The 21,050-nt window shown below is 44.6% G+C and overlaps 1 protein-coding gene and 1 long non-coding RNA gene across 2 annotated transcripts; both read right to left on the bottom strand.

Annotated features, from left to right (window-relative positions):
- Positions 1–9,734: 9,734 nt before the first annotated feature.
- Positions 9,735–11,300, bottom strand: LOC142106707 (uncharacterized). Its single transcript, XR_012679758.1, has 3 exons — positions 11,062–11,300; positions 10,355–10,596; positions 9,735–9,871 (listed from the first exon to the last, which is right to left on the bottom strand). It is a non-coding gene; the product is annotated as an uncharacterized LOC142106707 (long non-coding RNA).
- Positions 11,301–11,335: 35 nt separating this feature from the next.
- Positions 11,336–13,518, bottom strand: LOC142141262 (calcium-responsive transcription factor-like). Its single transcript, XM_075199613.1, has 6 exons — positions 13,423–13,518; positions 13,184–13,334; positions 12,812–12,996; positions 12,300–12,410; positions 11,858–12,004; positions 11,336–11,710 (listed from the first exon to the last, which is right to left on the bottom strand). The coding sequence occupies exons 1-6, from the start codon at positions 13,516–13,518 to the stop codon at positions 11,336–11,338; spliced, it is 1,065 nt and encodes a 354-aa protein (XP_075055714.1).
- Positions 13,519–21,050: the final 7,532 nt, after the last annotated feature.

The raw sequence follows: 21,050 nt of genomic DNA, 5'->3' as shown, positions 1-21,050 counted from the left end.
CTGTATGGTAATCGGATGGCGCGTGTCAGCAGTGGTCGGTCTCTCCTTTGCCCAACCTTTTTAGCACCTTAGATATCAAAAGCCTTTAGTTATGTCTACCATGCCATTCAGCCGAAACATAAACGAAATGGCCGCCAGTGTAGATGACATACTAGCCTTAGACGTTCCCTCACAAAACTTCAACCACATGAACTCCATCACTGCATCCCGCTGGCCTGACTCCGACTGGTCCTTGGACCCACTGCCGCCACGCTGCTCGATACATCCGCAAAGTCGATTGTGCTAGGCCGTGTTCCGCTAGACCTCTTATGCCGGCGTGATGATCTGCCAAACACAAGGGGGACAGGGAATGCCTCTGCTATCTGCCTAAGGGGGCCAGTTCACGAAATCTCCTCCATTGAAATCGAGACAAGGCATCTGCTATTTCGTTGTTAACCCCGGGGACATGACGAGCATTAAAAGTTATTTCGTATTCCAGGCACTGAAGTATCAGGTGACGCAACAATGCTATCGCCTGCGGGGAAGATGCGCTCTGGCTATTAACGGACTGAACTACCCCTAGGTTATCACACCAAAAAACAACGTGCTTGCCCCGTAGGGCAAAAGCCCATAGCTCCATGGCAACAATTATCGGGAATAGCTCCAAAACAACCAAGTTCTTAACCTACCCGCTTCTATGCCACAACTCTGGCCACGCCTCTGCACACCACTGACTACGCTGGGTAAGCTCCAAATCCCTGCGATCCCGAAGCATCCTTGAACAGCTCAAGGGTAGCGTTGTTTACCGGGAGGGTGGGCCAAATCCTTTTACCGTTAAACTCCACAAGAAACCTCTACCATACATGAAGATCATCTTTAATTTCCGGTGACAACCGGACCGCTGCATGGGGTTTCATCTTTTACCGCTATGGCTCTTTGCAATTTACGACAGAAAACCCTGCCCATTGGAATCACTCTGCACGCAAAGTTAAAAAGCCCCAGAAGTGACTGAACTTTTTTCAATGACATGTAGGGGGAGCTAATTGCAATCTCAATCGCCTCCCCTAGTTTCTTCAACTTATCCTCCGGGAGCCTACAATAACCCACTTCTGAGTCAATCTCAATGCCTAAAAAAGCTAAACAATGGGTAGGGCCCTCTGTCTTATCACTGGCAATGGGAACTCCCATCACCGTAAAAAGGGCCTGTGCTGATTGTAGCACATCTAAGCAACTGCTGGACTTGTCTGGACCGATAATCAAAAAATCATCTAGGTAGTGAGCAATCCCCCTGTGTCCGATTCCAGCCTGAATACACCAGTGGAGAAAGCCGCTAAACTTCTCGAACAGGGCACATGAAATCGAGCAGCCCATGGGCAGGCAGCGGTCGACATAAAACCCGCCGCGGTGTCTAAAGCCCATGAACTGGAAGGATTCAGGATGGAGCGGCAACAGACGGAAAGCTGACTCTATATCAATCTTGGCCATAAGAGCCCCCTCCCCACACTCCTGTACCAAGGCAAGGGCATCCTCAAATGACTGATATTGGACAGTGCTAACTGCCGAGTCAATGGCGGCATTTACTGACTCTCCTAATGGGTAAGACAGGTGTTGAATGAGTCTGAACTTCCCTTCTGCTTTTTTGGGCACCACACCCACAGGGGACACTACCAAATTGGGAATGAGTACGTTCCGAAAGGGACCCAACATCCTGCCTAATCGTACTTCCTTGGCAATTTTTTCGTCCAGAATTTCTGGGAATATAAAAGCTGATTTAAGGTTGTGGGGCCATGGCAAATTTAATTTTCTAAGAATGGAAATACGGAAACCAACATGAAAACCTTCCCTAATAATGGCTGAAGCTTCGGCGTCACTATAAAGTGACAGCCACTTATCTAATACCTCAAGCTTAACTGGGGATTTGGCCTTGACCCGTAGGTGTTGTAGAAGCTCCGCGTCCTCTCCCACCCCCAATTCTGGTTCTAATGCATTCTGATGCGGGGTGGAAACCGCCACAGTTGGAACAGGAGTGTCGGAATCTGCACGCCGCACCCCTCTGGCACGTCCCTGAATTGAAAGCGAAACACTTTCCTTTGCCGGGGAGGGTCTGTTGTCCCCTCCCCGCCCCAGGAAACCGCCTCCCTTGAGAAACCCCCTGCCGCTGACTACTTGGCCTCATGAGGTCCATCCACGTATCTATGTCTTTAAAACCTAAGGGCAACTTTTCACGCCCTGTCATCTTTTTGCGGAACATCTCATCATAATTCCTCCAAATAAATGGCCCGTCCTTCAGATACACGTCTGTAATTAGGTGTAGATACTTCCTAACTTCCACCTGCTCCTCTGGTCTAAAGTCCGTGTACAGGGTTGCGAACACACAAAAACCTTTCACCCATCTAGGGAATGTTTTGTAACTCTCCTCCCCCTCACCATTCCTGCCCACTGCTGCCTCGAGACCTTTCTTGCCATCGTCGGTGAGGGTAAACATATCAACATAATACCCCTTTTTAATTTTATCCCTGACACTCGGCCTAATGCCATATAGTAAAGCCTCATTCTCCACTCTACCAGAATCCCTGCTCGCGTAACTATATCGGGGCCAAGAGCCTGCAGTGGCCTAGTAGTTCGCTTGCCAACTAATTGTGTCTGCAATAGCTTAATCAGTTTGCGAGGCCTGTGCCCGGAACCTGAGGACTCCTCACTAGTCGTAGACCTAGGGGGGCTTACATCACGTGCTTTGTGTGTAGTAGAAAAAATGCTCTCACCTTTCTCCACTGAAGCCTCGACCTCCGTCCCGGCTTCCGATGCCTGCTCGACCCCCGACCACTCCTGCGTCCCTGCTGTTGCTGCTTCCCATGAACAATCTGCTGTGCCCCGCGATGATCTCCTGACTGCCGCTTCCGGCTCGTCATGTAACACCCTCTGCTCCTGAGGCGCTGGATCATGACCCTGTGAGGCTGAAGAAAAAACAGTGTGAGCTTCCGGAAAACTCAAATTGGTATTCCCTCCAACCCTAGTGTCTGGCGGGGTCCCACTACGTGGCACAAATGTTGATGATGCGACAGGTCTACCCCGGGGGGCCTCGCGGAACTCGGCCTCGCCGCTCCCGGCCGCAAAATCCCACCCCCCTCCAGCTAACTGGGTGGAACCCCTATGTGTGCGACTCCAATCGCTGTAACCTGACAGTGGGGACCCATGTTCAACTCTATCCGTGCCATGATGATATTCAAAAACCCGCTCGCTAGCATGGTCAGCTAAAAGGCCATATCCTCTGCTGCCGGAAGTCGTGGGCATCCTAGCATGGCTCTCTCCTGTGCGCCCACCATATGGGAGGGGGGCAATTGGTGCTTTTGAACTCGGCCTACCCCTTGCCCTGCCTGACCCCCGCTCCAAAATTCCTCCTCCTCGTTGACCCCTGAATAATCCCGGGCCCCCCAGTTTCTCCGTGCCCCGACCAGGTCCTGGCTCCACCCCTACGTTACAGTAGCCCTGTTTTGGGCAAAAAAAAGGCTCTTCTCTCCGCCATCACATCCTCACCCCCGGCCGCCGGCGGATAAAGTGATCTGCGGGCGGACAACGTGGGTGCCGAGAACCTCGCACCCCATGCTGACCCCCTAGCGCTGTTGGAAAGGAAAGGGCTGGGAGGGAAATAAAGTTGGTGGGGGGCCTGGCAAACAACCTCTCTCCCTCCTATGTGGATGCAGCACGGGTGGGGTTAATGGCAATGCTGCCACAGTGCTGCCGTAAAAACCCTCCTCGGCTCCCCCTGCTGGCCTGATGCCTAAATTACTGTCCCTATGCCGTGGTTGTCTCTGAGTAGGGGGGGTTCGTGCCCCCAGTTCACCCTCTGCTTGCTCCCCTGTGGGGGTCACCTCCTGCTGGACCGCTGCTGATCTGCGCCTCCCCCTCGCTGAAACACCGACTCCAGCGCAGGGAGGACCCTCCCGCACTTGAGCCCGGGCTCTGCGCCTGCGCGGACCGGCCGACGGTTCAGTATGAACCTCCGAGCCACGACCCTGTCTGACACTCCGGGTACCCGGATCAGATAACTGCCTGTCCGCCCCCAGCCCAGCTCCTAGACAGCGGGGAGCACTGACCATGCTCCCCCCGCCGCTGCCCCCTTCGCCCGCACCCGCATTCCCATCCCCAAAAGAGACTCCCCGGGGGATGGGGAGCGGAGACGGGCTGGCCTGGAGGCCACTCTTTTAGGACGGGGCATAATGCTCAATTTCACAAGGGGAAGGAGAACCCAGAAAAATTAAAATGGGCACAAATGTAAGAAAAAACAGACACAGGGGCTAGACCACAGAAAGAAAGGAATAAAGACAAATGAAAGCAAATGAAAAATAAATAGTTTAATATTTGAAGGGAAATACAATGAAAATGGAAAATACAATGAAACTGGAGTAACTGAAATAAGAAAGAACAGCCGAGTGACTCACCCAGGAAATGCATCACCTCTACAAAGCCACAAGGACCTCCCCTCAGCATCACTGGCCAGACCCACACCCCACGTTAACTCTTTCAGGTAAGTGCAAACACGAATGCAACACTGTCACTATTTAGTTTCGTTCGTCTAAAAGGGGACTCTTGTACGGAACAATATTTTTTTTTTATTATTTTAATTCAATGACTTTTGAAACATTATAAAGCTATAAAACATTTCATAAAAATATGCACATAGTATAATATTGTGATGTACATTTATACGTATAAGATAAAGGTGATAAGTTATTGGTAACAGCAACAAATAACAGATATGTCTTCCCCCCTTTCAAACTGTTTTTTTTTTTTTTTGAGGAATAAAGTAGAGAAGTGTACCATAGCTAGTTAAAGATGGGTCTTGTTTCAAACATAACCTCATTAAATGTATATTTTTTAGTGGCTCACGTGTGCCTTGTGCATAAATCTTGTCTCAATTTGTGCAAGTGCACAGATTTCCACCGGAACAAGATTTTTGGGGCGCAACAAGGCCACATTTCTGGAGATGCAAAACTTTCCATAGCTAGAAAAAAGTAGTTGGGCAAAGTAAAGGCACTCCTACCGATGTATGGAGAGGGCACAGTGCAAAAAAAGGATTTTCATAATCAGGATAGAAGAGGTGGAGAGAGTGATTTTTTTTTATTTTTTTTAGAGATGTTCAATCCTGTGTTAATATGTGTGTGGCTATTTACCCCACTAATTGAAATATGCAACAGCGCTGAAAATGTATCAAGAAGTAGAACCAGTCTTTACAACAACAAGGGGTTAATGCATTTTGAAAACTGTCTGCTCCTGCCTCCCAATCTGTTTTGGCACAAGACCGCTCTGCCAGCTAATGGGGTGAGTGAGGAGGTGGCTGAGTGGCTTGGAGACGCTGTGTCAAGAGCTCGGCGGAGAGGACACAAGCTAAAGTGACAACGCCAGTTAGTGAGGTTCGGGCTGGACTGCCAGGACAGTGTGTCCCGTTCGCAGTGTGCTAGGAGATCCGCCCATGTGCCCAGGGAGCCGCGGAGCACAGTTTGGGAACAACTGAGTTAAAGGCATTAATGTATTCAAAATAAAATATTCAATTAGATAATAATTACTCTGTATCTGCTTTTCACACATATTTTTTTAATTATATTAACTGTTGAAGAATATTTCTATGTAATTTATCTAATTAACTATTTCTGCTCAATTTATTGGAGTTGCAAAAAAATGGGAACAGCACAAGAAATATTATACTAAATAGTTGGCAGTTTGGTTAATGTTATCAAAGTACATATATGCTAATCAAACAATAGCACTTTGTTTGGTTGCACAACACATTATTCACAATAAGATTGGATAATCTTGTTCAATGGCTATGTTTGTAGTATAAAAATGCTTAAAATAGTTCCTTTTGGTTCTTCAACCATTACAGCTCCAGCTGTCAGTAGGTGGCAATCTAATTTCTCTTTCACAAGGAGCCTGTAGACCATAGAGTTCTGCAAACTATCTGTGAGATCATAGCTAATTAATAGTCACAGTGACATCTTCCAATCAGTGTAGATTTCACTTATCTTTCGTACTGAATCCATAAAGAGAGTTACTGTGATTGGCTGGAAAGAAACACATGCTTTTCAGTGATTGCAGTGTAGGAAATCAGCATGCACAGTAACTGGAGAGATTGTTAGGGGTTGCGACTAAATCCCCTTCGGCTTAGGTACCCGATACCTACACTGCATGGGAAATAGCACACTCAGTGTGAGACAGCTAAATCCCCTTCACCGAAGGTACCTTTTGGCCCCCTGCTGGCCGGGTCATGAATTGGAAGGGGATTTAGCCAGCTCAGTGTGAGACAGCTAAATCCCCTTCACTGTAGGTACCTGGTACCTACACTGCATGGGAAATAGCACAGTCAGTGTGAGACAGCTAAATCCCCTTCACCGAAGGTACCTTTTTGGCCCCCTGCTGGCCAGGTCATGAATGGGAAGGGGATTTAGCCAGCTCACAGTGAAATGTCTAAATCCCCTTCAGTGTAGGTACCTGGTACATTGACTGTATGGGAAATAGCATTTAGCCAGCTCTTAGCCACACTTATACTGTCTTATATTATTATTATTTTTTTTGGTGATGGTAATATCAGTACTAAATAATATGAAAACCGAAAGTATAATATGTGCATTTTGTTTTTTTTTAATTAGTTAGGCAGTCACCCTAAAAAACTAATATTTATTTTAGCCTTTTTTCTTGTTATTGCAAAAATGTACATAATGTGAGAACCTTTTAATAGTTAATTTCTCTTGTGGTTACTCCTTAATCATTTATATGGATGTTTAGAGATCTAAAAAACAAGTTAATATTAGAATGAAAAAGAGATAAACTTAAGATACAGGGTCATAAATTTCTGGAAATGACAGCAAGAAATGCAAATTGAAAGGTCAATTCAAAGTAAAGGATAATGTGTAGATATCAGGCCATAATAAAAGTTATTTACAATTATTATTGTATGTTAGAACCTTAATGCACATTATAATGCATTAGATATATACGAAGAGCACAATTTTTCCTCTCTATTCACAGAACTTGTTTTCACTAGCAGATAATTATAGTTGGCAGCTCGTTTGTTTGGTGTTACTTATTATTCTCTATGTCTGGAGCATGTAGATTTGCTTACAGGAGATGACTATTATACTTGTATGCTTTGTACTGGATGCTTTAGGTTATGTATTAATCATACATGCACACTATCCCGTTTTGTCCTGGAGACTTCCTAATTCTGAATAGGTCTTCCACTCCCGGGAAAGCAGTTTGTTTTCCCGCATCCTTCCGCTTCCTAGTGAAGTGGGCAGGATGGGATCCTGTATGATGTCAGTCCTGGCAATCCCTGTAATGTTGGCTTTCCCACCTGGGTGATATAGCTACACAGTAATATCAAGGAACTTTTTTAACTCACAGCATTCCACTATTCCAATGTAATATAAAGCATTAGAAAACCATCGACATAACAAATATTAACTATATATAAATTTAATTTAAAAAAAAACAATGATAACAGTCATAAACGTATTTTTTTTTAATTTGCAATATATACACACAAAAATGTAAATGGAATATAATACAATGTTCCTTTCAACTCAAAATTGCAAGGTAATTTTTATTCTCAATAATGACAACGTAATTAATACATTGTAGCTTATCTTTTTTTGTCTTTACATTGCGGACAGTAAAACATTTTTCTTTTTGTTGTGACACATTTGTCATCCTTTGTTAAGCCAACACAAGTGAAATGATACCACTGTTTACAAAGGTCACACTCCACCATTCCTTCTTTAGGCTTATGGATCTTGCAGAGGCAATGTGTTGTGAGTTGTATTTTTTTTTTTAACATTGTTTTGGCCTTGTTTAATTGAATATGTGGAAACATGGTAATGTTATTTTCTTCAATGCATTTGACTAAATGTTTCCTCATCTTGTCTTGTTCTAAATGTATTTTATTTAAATTCAACCCATTTGCCAGTGACACAGCATTGGCCAAGGCAAATACCCCACAATCATTTGCACCATCCTGTTTTTGGCAACATACCAAATTAATGTCAAGTACTGAATATTCACCAGTAAATAGCGGAGCATATAAACACAACATCTGTTCTTTAAGAGTCTCTGGTATTGATGGTTTTAGGGAGTCATAAACAGTCACTGAATTTTGAGACCTGTGTGACACCACCCAGTGAGCACCCAAATGGTGTATTTGCAGAATATTTTCACAGTCAATCTTAGAAACACTCCCATGTGCCAGTAACACTGTATCCTGCAGACCGGCAACAGAAGGGAATTTCTTTGATATTAAATACTGGGAGATATTCATGACATTGTCATCTAACCAGGCGTCATTGGATACAGCTTCTTTATCAGCAGTAGTTAATTTTATCCCATTGACTGTGACCCATGGACTCTCATTAACTGTAGTGCCTGAGTGGACAGTGTGAAAATCTTGTGATTCAGCAATTTGCGGATCTACTTCTACCGATTGCCATACATCTACTCTAAGCATATCAGCTCTTGATCCAACTCTCTGGGACGCTGGATGCTTAGGCTTTCCATATTTTCTTTTTGGCAAAGGCTCAAATTTTTCAATATTTTTTCTTTTTTTGGGTGTTTCTATCAATGGTAAGCCTTGATCTTTTGGGATGTCTAGTTTAATTTCTTCAAGTAAAGTATTAAATTTTATATCCCAATTTTCCAGATATGTTTCTTCTTTCAACAGATAAACTGTGTCTGTAATATTTTTTAGTGTCTGTACACAATTAATAATAAGTGTTGTTCTTTTGGTCCTCCTTCGTGGTTCAAAGTGTTGAAGATCTTCAAGTGGTGACATCGTGTGCATGATACCTTCAGAGGGGTATTCAGCTTCATCTCCCCCTCTTACAGTATGGTCAGAAAAACAATCTGTGTCTAGTATAAATAATGCATTGTTTGAGTAAGATGGGTTAATTTTTTCCCATCCCCATCCCTCTACAAATTGAAAAATACAACACATGTGTTTACAAGGTAATAGAAATTTGATCCAATCTTCACATGTACATTCTGGACATTCTGCTCCCAGATTTACTGTATAATACTTTTCTTTATCGTATTCACTGTTGACTTTGAAAATGCCACTTGTGTGATCTATACAGGAAACATGTGTTCCATCGAGGTTACTTGACAATCTCCTCATAACGTGGTGAATAAATTCTCTTGGACGATTTTTCAGAAAATTTGGAACATCTTCATGGTATTTCCGGAAACTTTCGGAACTTCTCAAATTTAACTGTACATACCTATGTAAAAACAAATGAAAATCTATCTTATTACAACTATTAATTATGTTTTGCAAAAATTTACAACTGAGGTCATGTCAGGCTCTTTTTCAGCATTTATGAAGTGTAAGTGGCGTGTGTTTGAATTTCATACAAAGTAAGGTCATTTTTGGGTAAGTGACGTGGACGTGCCCACCACATTGTGGATACACCTCCTCTGCTAGTGCATTTAATTACAAGGAGGAGTGCCTGTTTAAATAGCACTTTGCCCCACATTTAGGATGACAGGCCTGCACATAACATAATAGAAATTACCCATGACATTTTACAAAGCAAGATGTAATTTTCTTAATGTATTTCTTCCTTGAAATACATTTTCCAAATATACTTTAAAAAAAGATGTATTACATTTTTGTGGCACAAGCCATTACTATAAATAGCAGACCCAAAATGTACTGAAAACACAAATCTTATTTCTTGTAAGTATTAGGAAAAAAACTACTGTGAAGCACTGTAATCATGTCACTGAGAGTGCAATTCTTGTAGCCATCCAGGTATGTATATTTAAGAGTCTCGTTTTGGCGCTCAAGTCCATTGTTTGTGTTAATTGCAATATGTAGTAATCCAGACCTGAAAACATGTGCCCATTTCTGTAGTGAGGGAGAGAGAAACATCATAAACAAATCATATTCATTTTAAATTGAAAAAATATTTTATTTTTCCCCCCAAACAATATAACCTTTATTAAAAAGATGAAACCAAACAAGTGAAGGATAGAACTGTTATTGAAATGGTCCATTATCAACTTATGAGGAATGTTAACAATGTATGCAGAGTGTTCCAACGTTCATATTAACGTCAACTGTCAGGAGTTCAATTAATATGTGTCTTCTATCCTGTCACTTGTTTATTAAAATACACAGAACATGTAAAGGCCAGTTCTAACAGAAAAGTTGAGGTGTTGTATATAGCAATTGGTAAAATTTTAGCTATCATGTAGCTACTACTTTCTAGAAAGTAAAAGATTGAAGTTTTTGTTTTGCTACGGGCAATACCTCCACCTTTAATTTTTAAATGATTGTTAAACCCCCCTCGTCATGTATTGTCCTTAAAAATAACAATAAAACTTTTACCTTTATTTCAGGCATCCACTTGTTTGAGAACCACTGCCGCAGTGCATCGCAGTTTTTCCAAATCTGGCAATTAGTCAGTATATTGAGAGCAACGTTGTGTTCCTCTATGTTTGTAGCAAGTGCTACACTACGCAGCATATTCAATATAACACTGCGACAACTGTGTACTCCATGTTGTTTTTTGGTCACCCATTCCATCCAAGCTTTCTCACGATGAAAATCGCAAAGTAATATTTGTGTATCTAAAATGTAAAAATACTGTTTATTGCAGTGAATTTATCAGATATACCCTTTGAATTAATACTCAAAAATCATTAAAGTTAGTTGATATTGACATTTTATTTGTATTATTATTTGCTAAGATTTGCTGAATGAAAACTTAATTAGAGCTTTCATGTTTTAAAGCTAACTTTAGTTGTGAAGTTTACTAAGTTAGTAAAAGGTTTGCTGGTACTTTTAGCCTACTTAAAAGGGTAATTCCATCCAAAACTAATAAATGTTTGGATTGTGTTAGCTGAGAAAAAAAAAAATTGGATATGGTTACTTGTTTATTTTGTCTCACACTTACCTTGATTTTTTGGGATAACTATGCATTTTTGCGAGATTATTTTTATGAAATGTAATTGATGCTGTTTAAAAATATAGATATTTATAAAAAAAAAAAAAAAGATGCATAGCAAAAATAATTATACAGTAATTTGACTAACCTTTAAATAACTGAGATATTGCATTTATCTCCTCTAGGCAAAAGTCGACCAAAAAACATTTTGGATTCCAGTTTAAGTTCCACTTTTTGAAAATTTCCAAGGCCTCCTGTATGCATGCTGATGTTTCTTGTTGTATTACGAATGCTCCAACTATTGCATAGCATACATTTGTCCGAACACAAAGGAAAAACAGTGGAAGCGCATACCTTGTTGTTCTGTATGTAGCATCTAACAGTGTGATCTGGTTTCCATACATTTGCAATAATTTTTGTTGCTATTCAGCTTGGTAACATAATATAAAACTTTGTTTATTTGTCATTTCCTCAGAGGTTGTATTAGGACGACAAAAAATATTTAATTGTGGGATTTGTTCTTTCCATTCTTTTAACTGGTTCAAAACATTTTCCTGATCCAAACTTGAGTTTCGACCTTCCTGTTTCGCTTTAAACATGAGATTGGCTAGGTCTTTTCTTGTGGGGTAAAAGCGTCTCCGTAAAGCTACAGGGGGATCATCACCCGGGAAAAGTTCTTGTGTTACAAACGCGTTAATGTGACGCATCATCTCATTTATTTTTCTAACCCCATTTCTGTGCAAACTGATTACTTTTTCTTGAACTCTTCTGTCGACCTTTTCCTGTAGGTTTGCTAACTGTTAGAGATGATAATTTAATTTTAAAATTTATAAAACACAATAAATATTACTGACGGAAATAATGTTAAACATTAAAACCATATCAATAAAAACATTTCATTCTTACTAAAACAAAATAACATGATAAGTTTATTACAATCTTACCTCTCCACTAGTTGCATGGAATTTATGTTCAGATAAATGTGGAAATCTAATTACGTAGGCATGATTGCCTTGTATTGTGTCACTTTGAAAGGCTTCTTTTACTTTCTTTGATGCATTACGTCTTCTTTTTTGTGTATCACTTTGGATCTATTAAAAAAAAGATAATTATTTGCTGTATGTGCATACCCGCACTGGCCTATCTCAATCACTGTTTTTATGTTTACATACTATATATGTAGAGTGTGTGTTTGTGTGTGTGTGTATATATATATATATATATATATATATATATATATATACATAAAAATCCACAAATTAGTTTACCTTTGCCCTTCTAAAAATATGTTTGCAAAATTTCTTTACCAATGTTTTACATTTTATTGGTCTGACAATTAAGTTGTAACAATGTAATTCAATGTAATGTGCTTAACACCGATTTTACCATAAAATCTGGGTATCTGATAATGTGCAATACATTGATTTCAGCTGGACAGCCCATTTTTTTGGTATGCTGTATAATACGCCTCCTTTTGGTGAAGGTATGATCTTCTCCCTATTAAAAGAATAATTGAAAAGAGCACTATATTAAACAATATATGTATGTTGTATTTTATTGTTATAACGCCTCTTTGACTTCATTAGCTGTGACCATGCTAATGAGGATACCTCTCCCCATTAAAAATGTAAGACAGAGAGTTGTTTGATGGCTCCACAGTACAATCTTTCAGCAATGTTCTACACATTCATTCTTCACATTTATTGTACTGCCTATCGTAGTGTTAAGTGTAGTTGTTCCCTAGTTCATTCTCAGCTAATTGAATGCTGTTAAAATACTGCTCGTTTGAGGGCACAAAGGCATTGATTGCAGCGCTTCAAATAAATGATATTAGCCAGCACTATTAAAAGACAGGCAATGCGTGGAAAACATTTTATAATTCAAAAAATAAGAGATACCTGGGTGATTTGTCTTTGATCTCCATAATTTTTTTTCTTCACAATGCTGAAGTCTCTACCCAAATGACACTGTAGAGTTTTTCTCCCAACCACCACGTATGGAATTCCAGAAAACTTAATTAGTTTGCCATACTGGATATCATTACTTTTCCATTGAATTCTAGATCTTGCATTTGGTTTGAAATCTTAATGGAAGTGATAAAAATTACAGTATTGTATTGTACATTTTAAACATGAACAACAATGTATTAGGCGTTTTTCTATATAAATGTATATACTGAAGATAAAAAAGGAAACCATAATTATTACTATATACAATTTCAAATAAAAATTACAGATTGTAAATTTTAGGTATATTAAAATAAAATGTACCCTCTTTGCCAAATTCTTTACTCTTCTGATGTATAATGAAGTTAGATTGTGTATTTTCCTCAAATTCACATATTGCTCTCTGCAACATGTCCAATGAATGAAAGATTTCACTTTGACAGCTTTCCCTATCTCCACCTTTACAATGCTTATCCTACAAAACAAAACAAATTATGCTCATCATGTCCCAAAAATATGAAATACAATGCTAGATTTTATATCACTTGTGCAAATTATTTTACCTTTTTTTCACATTGATTTGATGATTCAATGTCTTGCATGTGTTGGATGGCAGGTGTTACCAGTTCTGGTATTTCTGCACTAGTAGCCGAATGCATTTTTACACTAGACTAAACCTATATAAAATAAGAATCAGCTGCTAATCACAGATGATTTAAAAAAAAAAAAAAAAAAATTGGATTTGGAAAATATAAAGCAATATGTGATATAACTTTGCATGGAATTATCATCTAACAAATGAAAGAACTTACCTTATGACAGAAAAAAAGACTGATCTGGTCTTTCAGCTTAGAGCTTCTACTAACCCCAAAATTATTTTTGGATTTGAAGACACTACAGGACATTGCAGGACACAAGTTTTATAGGAGAAGGTGGGGTGAGAGACAGGTCACCAGCTGTAAATTAGGACTCATTTGTTATCTAAACAAATATAAATGAAACATATAAAAAGAAGGAAAAATAACAACAAATGTAAAGTCTCTAAGAGGTCAACATTCAATTTTAAGGATGTCCTAATAATCCTTATCATTCTTCAGTCGTCTAACAATTTATTCCTGTGCGGTGAAGAGGGGTCAGGTAAGGTACAGGTCAAGAGCCATAAATTAGCTCTCAATTACTATAATAACACATCTAAAGAAAACATAGAAACCAAAAGATAATTAACAAAAAATATAAAGTTTTTAAGAGCTCAACATTCAATTGTAAGGATGTCATAATCATCCTTATTATTCAGCAGTTGAATCTGAATTTATTTGTGGTGTGAGGTCCATATTGACATTTTCATTGTGAACATGTATTAGTGTTTATCCTTAAAGCATACATAAAATATAGGGTATCAATATTTAACACATTCAAGATTGTAAGCTTTGAGCAGGGTTCTCTTACCTGTGTCTGTCTGTATTACCCAGTATTGTTTTATTAATGTTTGTTCACAATTGTAAAGCGCTCCAAAATTTTATTGCGATCTATAAATAAATGTTGATGATAATGTGATTGACAGAGATAGTGGGCTGAAGCTTGCTATCCGTTATTGAAATATAGTGGTGTAGTACATGCGACAAGCACTTTCATGATCACTTCCACCATATCTTAAATAACAACATTGAGACAGGGGATGGGGTACTCAGGTTTAATACATGACACTGTGCAATGCATCACCAACACAGGGAAATAGACACTGCTGACAGTGGGTAGGCATTACTGTTGATGTAAACACCTGAAACTTACCTTATTATTCCACAGTAACAGAACAAGAGTGGGGGAGTCCGCTGGTCATGCCATCCATTGTCTATTTGGGAACTGTAGTTGAATTCAATTAATGGTTTTTTTTTTCCTCCCCAAAACACAACACTTCTTATTCTGGATCATATGAAAAACGCTGTACAAGTTCTAGATTCCCAATATAGGTGTACAATTAAAGTTTATTATGCTCGGGTCCTTCTTGTCATTAGATGTGGTGTTCTACACGTGGCACTACACCCAAATATTTTTGAAATTTGAGTAATTTTTAATATTTTAACAGCTATGAAAAAGTAATTATTGACAGGCAAAAGTAATGTAGGCATTGAAGAATACACTCGAAAGTGTCCCAACTAGTTCTCAAAATATAAAGGCATATTATATTGTCACTTTTTTAAAAGATAATTAAGAGAACTTATAGATGTACATATTTTGTTGTACACTGCTTGGTAGAACTGTTATACTTTATGCATTTATCTAATATTTTGACATGTTTTTAGGACACAAGCGGAAAGTGTGAAGGTTTCTTATACACGGCTTACATATACACATGTAAGAAATATCTACTTTACATGGGATGGGTGGAGGGTTGATTTAAGACTACTTTTCCAAGTCTGGTGGATTTAACACAAAAGAGAATGTGCTACATATAAACCAGTGTCCGGCCAAGTTATGGCCAGTGATCCTACCTGTGTAAGTTAATGTACATTCTGAATTATTGTGCACCTTTTTCACAGACGGTTGGATGACACTCAAGACAATGAATGTGCCGGTCTATGCAGCCGGAGGGATCAGTTAGCCCCTCCAGTGTCATCCACTTCTGGGGGGGGAGGGGACATTGGTCGGCACAGCAATCACCGACTTTCAATAATAAAAATGCCGTTGATTTTGTGAAAGCAAATCATTTAAACAGAAAATAAATATGTACGATTTGTAATGTGGAAATAAATACCTAGTTTATAACACTTATACCTCAAATACACTAAAATGCTGCTTTAAGTATGTTTTATTAACATCACATATTAAATTATTATTAGCAAATAGTGAAATATAGATTACAACATTCAGCTCTATGTAGTATGAGACAGTACACTCAAAAGTCTGATAATGTTCATTTAAAGTGTTAGCTAATATATTCCACGTTCTGTTTTTTGGCATAACAAGCGAGAACATAACTATCACTCTTTACATCAGGCATTATCATGGGAGATAATAAAATGAAGTTCGGGAGTAGAAATAAAATGTCTTCATGTTTCTTGTGTTTTCCTTTATTAATATCGCTTGAGGAATGGATGTTTAAAGAAACAAAACCATAACAATCCTCAAACACGTGTCCTTTTAAACTATGTAAAGTGGTTCTGGGAGAAACGAGTCAAAAGCAGTAATTTAACTAGTCAATAAACAGCTGATCATTGAGCTGGATCCGGCAGTTAGAGATTCTTGACAGACATTCTGTTGAAGAGTTCCAGGGGCAGCTTTGAAGAAGGGTCCTAGTCCTGAGGGCAGAGGTAACCTGGCAGAAAGAGATAAAAAAAAAAAAGGTTCAGCATGAGCAGACTGTTGGTATGTAGAGAGATAGTGGTTATAAATATAACAAGTGTAAATGGATTTAAATCACTAAATACTTTTGTAGTGAAAAGAAAAACATGCCCCGTGTGCCAGACCTGCATCCACCACACATGCCCCGTGTGCCAGCCCTGCATCCACCACACATGCCCCATGTGCCAGTCCTGCATCCACCACACATGCCCCGTGTGCCAGTCCTGCATCCACTACACATGCCCCGTGTGCCAGTCCTGCATCCACTACACATGCCGTGTGCCAGTCCTGCATCCACCGCACATGCCCCCTGTGCCAGTCCTGCATCCACCTCACATGCCCCCTGTGCCAGCCCTGCATCCACCACACATGCCCCGTGTGCCAGCCCTGCATCCACCACACATGCCCCGTGTGCCAGTCCTGCATCCACTACACATGCCCCGTGTGCCAGTCCTGCATCCACCTCACATGCCCTGTGTGCCAGTCCTGCATCCACTACACATGCCCCGTGTGCCAGTCCTGCATCCACTACACATGCCGTGTGCCAGTCCTGCATCCACCGCACATGCCCCCTGTGCCAGTCCTGCATCCACTACACATGCCGTGTGCCAGTCCTGCATCCACTACACATGCCCCGTGTGCCAGTCCTGCATCCACCTCACATGCCCCGTGTGCCAGTCCTGCATCCACCACACATGCCCCGTGTGCCAGCCCTGCATCCACCACACATGCCCCGTGTGCCAGTCCTGCATCCACCACACATGCCCCGTGTGCCAGTCCTGCATCCACTACACATGCCGTGTGCCAGTCCTGCATCCACCGCACATGCCCCCTGTGCCAGTCCTGCATCCACTACACATGCCGTGTGCCAGTCCTGCATCCACCGCACATGCCCCCTGTGCCAGTCCTGCATCCACTACACATGCCGTGTGCCAGTCCTGCATCCACTACACATGCCCCGTGTGCCAGTCCTGCATCCACCTCACATGCCCTGTGTGCCAGTCCTGCATCCACCACACATGCCCCGTGTGCCAGCCCTGCATCCACCACACATGCCCCGTGTGCCAGTCCTGCATCCACTACACATGCCCCGTGTGCCAGTCCTGCATCCACCTCACATGCCCTGTGTGCCAGTCCTGCATCCACTACACATGCCCCGTGTGCCAGTCCTGCATCCACTACACATGCCCCGTGTGCCAGTCCTGCATCCACCGCACATGCCCCCTGTGCCAGTCCTGCATCCACCTCACATGCCCCCTGTGCCAGCCCTGCATCCACCACACATGCCCCGTGTGCCAGCCCTGCATCCACCACACATGCCCCGTGTGCCAGCCCTGCATCCACCACACATGCACCGTGTGCCAGTCCTGCATCCACTACACATGCCCCGTGTGCCAGTCCTGCATCCACCTCACATGCCCTGTGTGCCAGTCCTGCATCCACTACACATGCCCCGTGTGCCAGTCCTGCATCCACTACACATGCCCCGTGTGCCAGTCCTGCATCCACTACACATGCCCCCTGTGCCAGTCCTGCATCCACTACACATGCCCCCTGTGCCAGTCCTGCATCCACTACACATGCCCCCTGTGCCAGCCCTGCATCCACCTCACATGCCCCCTGTGCCAGCCCTGCGTCCACCACACATGCCCCCTGTGCCAGTCCTGCGTCCACCTCACATGCCCCCTGTGCCAGCCCTGCACCCACCACACATGACCCCTGTGCCAGTCCTGCATCCACCTCACATGCCCTGTGTGCCAGTCCTGCATCCACTACACATGCCCCGTGTGCCAGTCCTGCATCCACTACACATGCCCCGTGTGCCAGTCCTGCATCCACCACACATGTCCCCTGTGCCAGTCCTGCATCCACCTCACATGCCGTGTGCCAGTCCTGCATCCACTACACATGCCGTGTGCCAGTCCTGCATCCACTACACATGCCCCGTGTGCCAGTCCTGCATCCACCTCACATGCCCTGTGTGCCAGTCCTGCATCCACCTCACATGCCCCCTGTGCCAGCCCTGCATCCACCTCACATGCCCTGTGTGCCAGTCCTGCATCCACCACACATGCCCCGTGTGCCAGCCCTGCATCCACCACACATGCCCCGTGTGCCAGTCCTGCATCCACTACACATGCCCCCTGTGCCATTCCTGCATCCACCACACATGCCCCGTGTGCCAGTCCTGCATCCACTACACATGCCCCGTGTGCCAGTCCTGCATCCACTACACATGCCGTGTGCCAGTCCTGCATCCACCGCACATGCCCCCTGTGCCAGTCCTGCATCCACCTCACATGCCCCCTGTGCCAGCCCTGCATCCACCACACATGCCCCGTGTGCCAGCCCTGCATCCACCACACATGCCCCGTGTGCCAGTCCTGCATCCACTACACATGCCCCGTGTGCCAGTCCTGCATCCACCTCACATGCCCTGTGTGCCAGTCCTGCATCCACTACACATGCCCCGTGTGCCAGTCCTGCATCCACTACACATGCCGTGTGCCAGTCCTGCATCCACCGCACATGCCCCCTGTGCCAGTCCTGCATCCACTACACATGCCGTGTGCCAGTCCTGCATCCACTACACATGCCCCGTGTGCCAGTCCTGCATCCACCTCACATGCCCCGTGTGCCAGTCCTGCATCCACCACACATGCCCCGTGTGCCAGCCCTGCATCCACCACACATGCCCCGTGTGCCAGTCCTGCATCCACCACACATGCCCCGTGTGCCAGTCCTGCATCCACTACACATGCCGTGTGCCAGTCCTGCATCCACCGCACATGCCCCCTGTGCCAGTCCTGCATCCACCGCACATGCCCCCTGTGCCAGTCCTGCATCCACTACACATGCCGTGTGCCAGTCCTGCATCCACTACACATGCCGTGTGCCAGTCCTGCATCCACTACACATGCCCCGTGTGCCAGTCCTGCATCCACCACACATGCCCCGTGTGCCAGTCCTGCATCCACCACACATGCCCCGTGTGCCAGCCCTGCATCCACCACACATGCCCCGTGTGCCAGTCCTGCATCCACTACACATGCCCCGTGTGCCAGTCCTGCATCCACCTCACATGCCCTGTGTGCCAGTCCTGCATCCACTACACATGCCCCGTGTGCCAGTCCTGCATCCACTACACATGCCGTGTGCCAGTCCTGCATCCACCGCACATGCCCCCTGTGCCAGTCCTGCATCCACCTCACATGCCCCCTGTGCCAGCCCTGCATCCACCACACATGCCCCGTGTGCCAGCCCTGCATCCACCACACATGCCCCGTGTGCCAGCCCTGCATCCACCACACATGCCCCGTGTGCCAGTCCTGCATCCACTACACATGCCCCGTGTGCCAGTCCTGCATCCACCTCACATGCCCTGTGTGCCAGTCCTGCATCCACTACACATGCCCCGTGTGCCAGTCCTGCATCCACTACACATGCCCCGTGTGCCAGTCCTGCATCCACTACACATGCCCCCTGTGCCAGTCCTGCATCCACTACACATGCCCCCTGTGCCAGTCCTGCATCCACTACACATGCCCCCTGTGCCAGCCCTGCATCCACCTCACATGCCCCCTGTGCCAGCCCTGCGTCCACCACACATGCCCCCTGTGCCAGTCCTGCGTCCACCTCACATGCCCCCTGTGCCAGCCCTGCACCCACCACACATGACCCCTGTGCCAGTCCTGCATCCACCTCACATGCCCTGTGTGCCAGTCCTGCATCCACTACACATGCCCCGTGTGCCAGTCCTGCATCCACTACACATGCCCCGTGTGCCAGTCCTGCATCCACCACACATGTCCCCTGTGCCAGTCCTGCATCCACCTCACATGCCGTGTGCCAGTCCTGCATCCACTACACATGCCGTGTGCCAGTCCTGCATCCACTACACATGCCCCGTGTGCCAGTCCTGCATCCACCGCACATGCCCCCTGTGCCAGTCCTGCATCCACCTCACATGCCCCCTGTGCCAGCCCTGCATCCACCTCACATGCCCTGTGTGCCAGCCCTGCATCCACCACACATGCCCCGTGTGCCAGTCCTGCATCCACTACACATGCCCCCTGTGCCAGTCCTGCATCCACCACACATGCCCCCTGTGCCAGTCCTGCATCCACCGCACATGCCCCCTGTGCCAGTCCTGCGTCCACCTCACATGCCCCCTGTGCCAGCCCTGCGTCCACCTCACATGCCCCATGTGCCAGTCCTGCATCCACCTCACATGCCCCATGTGCCAGTCCTGCATCCACCTCACATGCCCCGTGTGCCAGTCCTGCATCCACCTCACATGCCCCCTGTGCCAGCCCTGCATCCACCTCACATGCCCCCTGTGCCAGCCCTGCATCCACCTCACATGCCCCCTGTGCCAGCCCTGCACCCACCACACATGCCCCCTGTGGCAGTCCTGCGTCCACCTCACATGCCCCGTGTGCCAGTCCTGCGTCCACCTCACATGCCCCCTGTGCCAGCCCTGCACCCACCACACATGCCCCCTGTGCCAGTCCTGCGTCCACCTCACATGCCCCGTGTGCCAGTCCTGCGTCCACCTCACATGCCCCCTGTGCCAGCCCTGCATCCACCTCACATGCCCCCTGTGCCAGCCCTGCACCCACCACACATGCCCCCTGTGCCAGTCCTGCGTCCACCTCACATGCCCCCTGTGCCAGTCCTGCATCCACCACACATGCCCCTCACACACTAGCACCCCTTCTACTTACCTTTTTTTACAGGAATGCAGCCAAGATCGGAAAGAAATGATGGCGCTCCTGCACCGACTACCATTCACTTTCAGCAGCCCGCCTAACACTTTGCACCATGTGACCGCTGCGATCACATGACCCTG

Source organism: Mixophyes fleayi, chromosome 1 (assembly GCF_038048845.1).
Source record: "Mixophyes fleayi isolate aMixFle1 chromosome 1, aMixFle1.hap1, whole genome shotgun sequence".
NCBI classification, from domain to species: Eukaryota; Metazoa; Chordata; class Amphibia; order Anura; family Limnodynastidae; genus Mixophyes; species Mixophyes fleayi.
This window is presented reverse-complemented; position numbering and strand designations above follow the sequence as displayed.

Bases quoted from the DNA above. Each gene is read 5' to 3' on its own strand.
- LOC142141262 (XM_075199613.1), bottom strand. From the start codon at position 13,518: ATGCATTCGGCTACTAGTGCAGAAATACCAGAACTGGTAACACCTGCC. The intron at 13,335-13,422 runs GTAAAATAATTT...TTTGTTTTGTAG, and splicing joins CAAATCAATGTGAAAAAAAG to GATAAGCATTGTAAAGGTGG. The intron at 12,997-13,183 runs GTACATTTTATT...ACTTCCATTAAG, and splicing joins TAAAGAATTTGGCAAAGAGG to ATTTCAAACCAAATGCAAGA.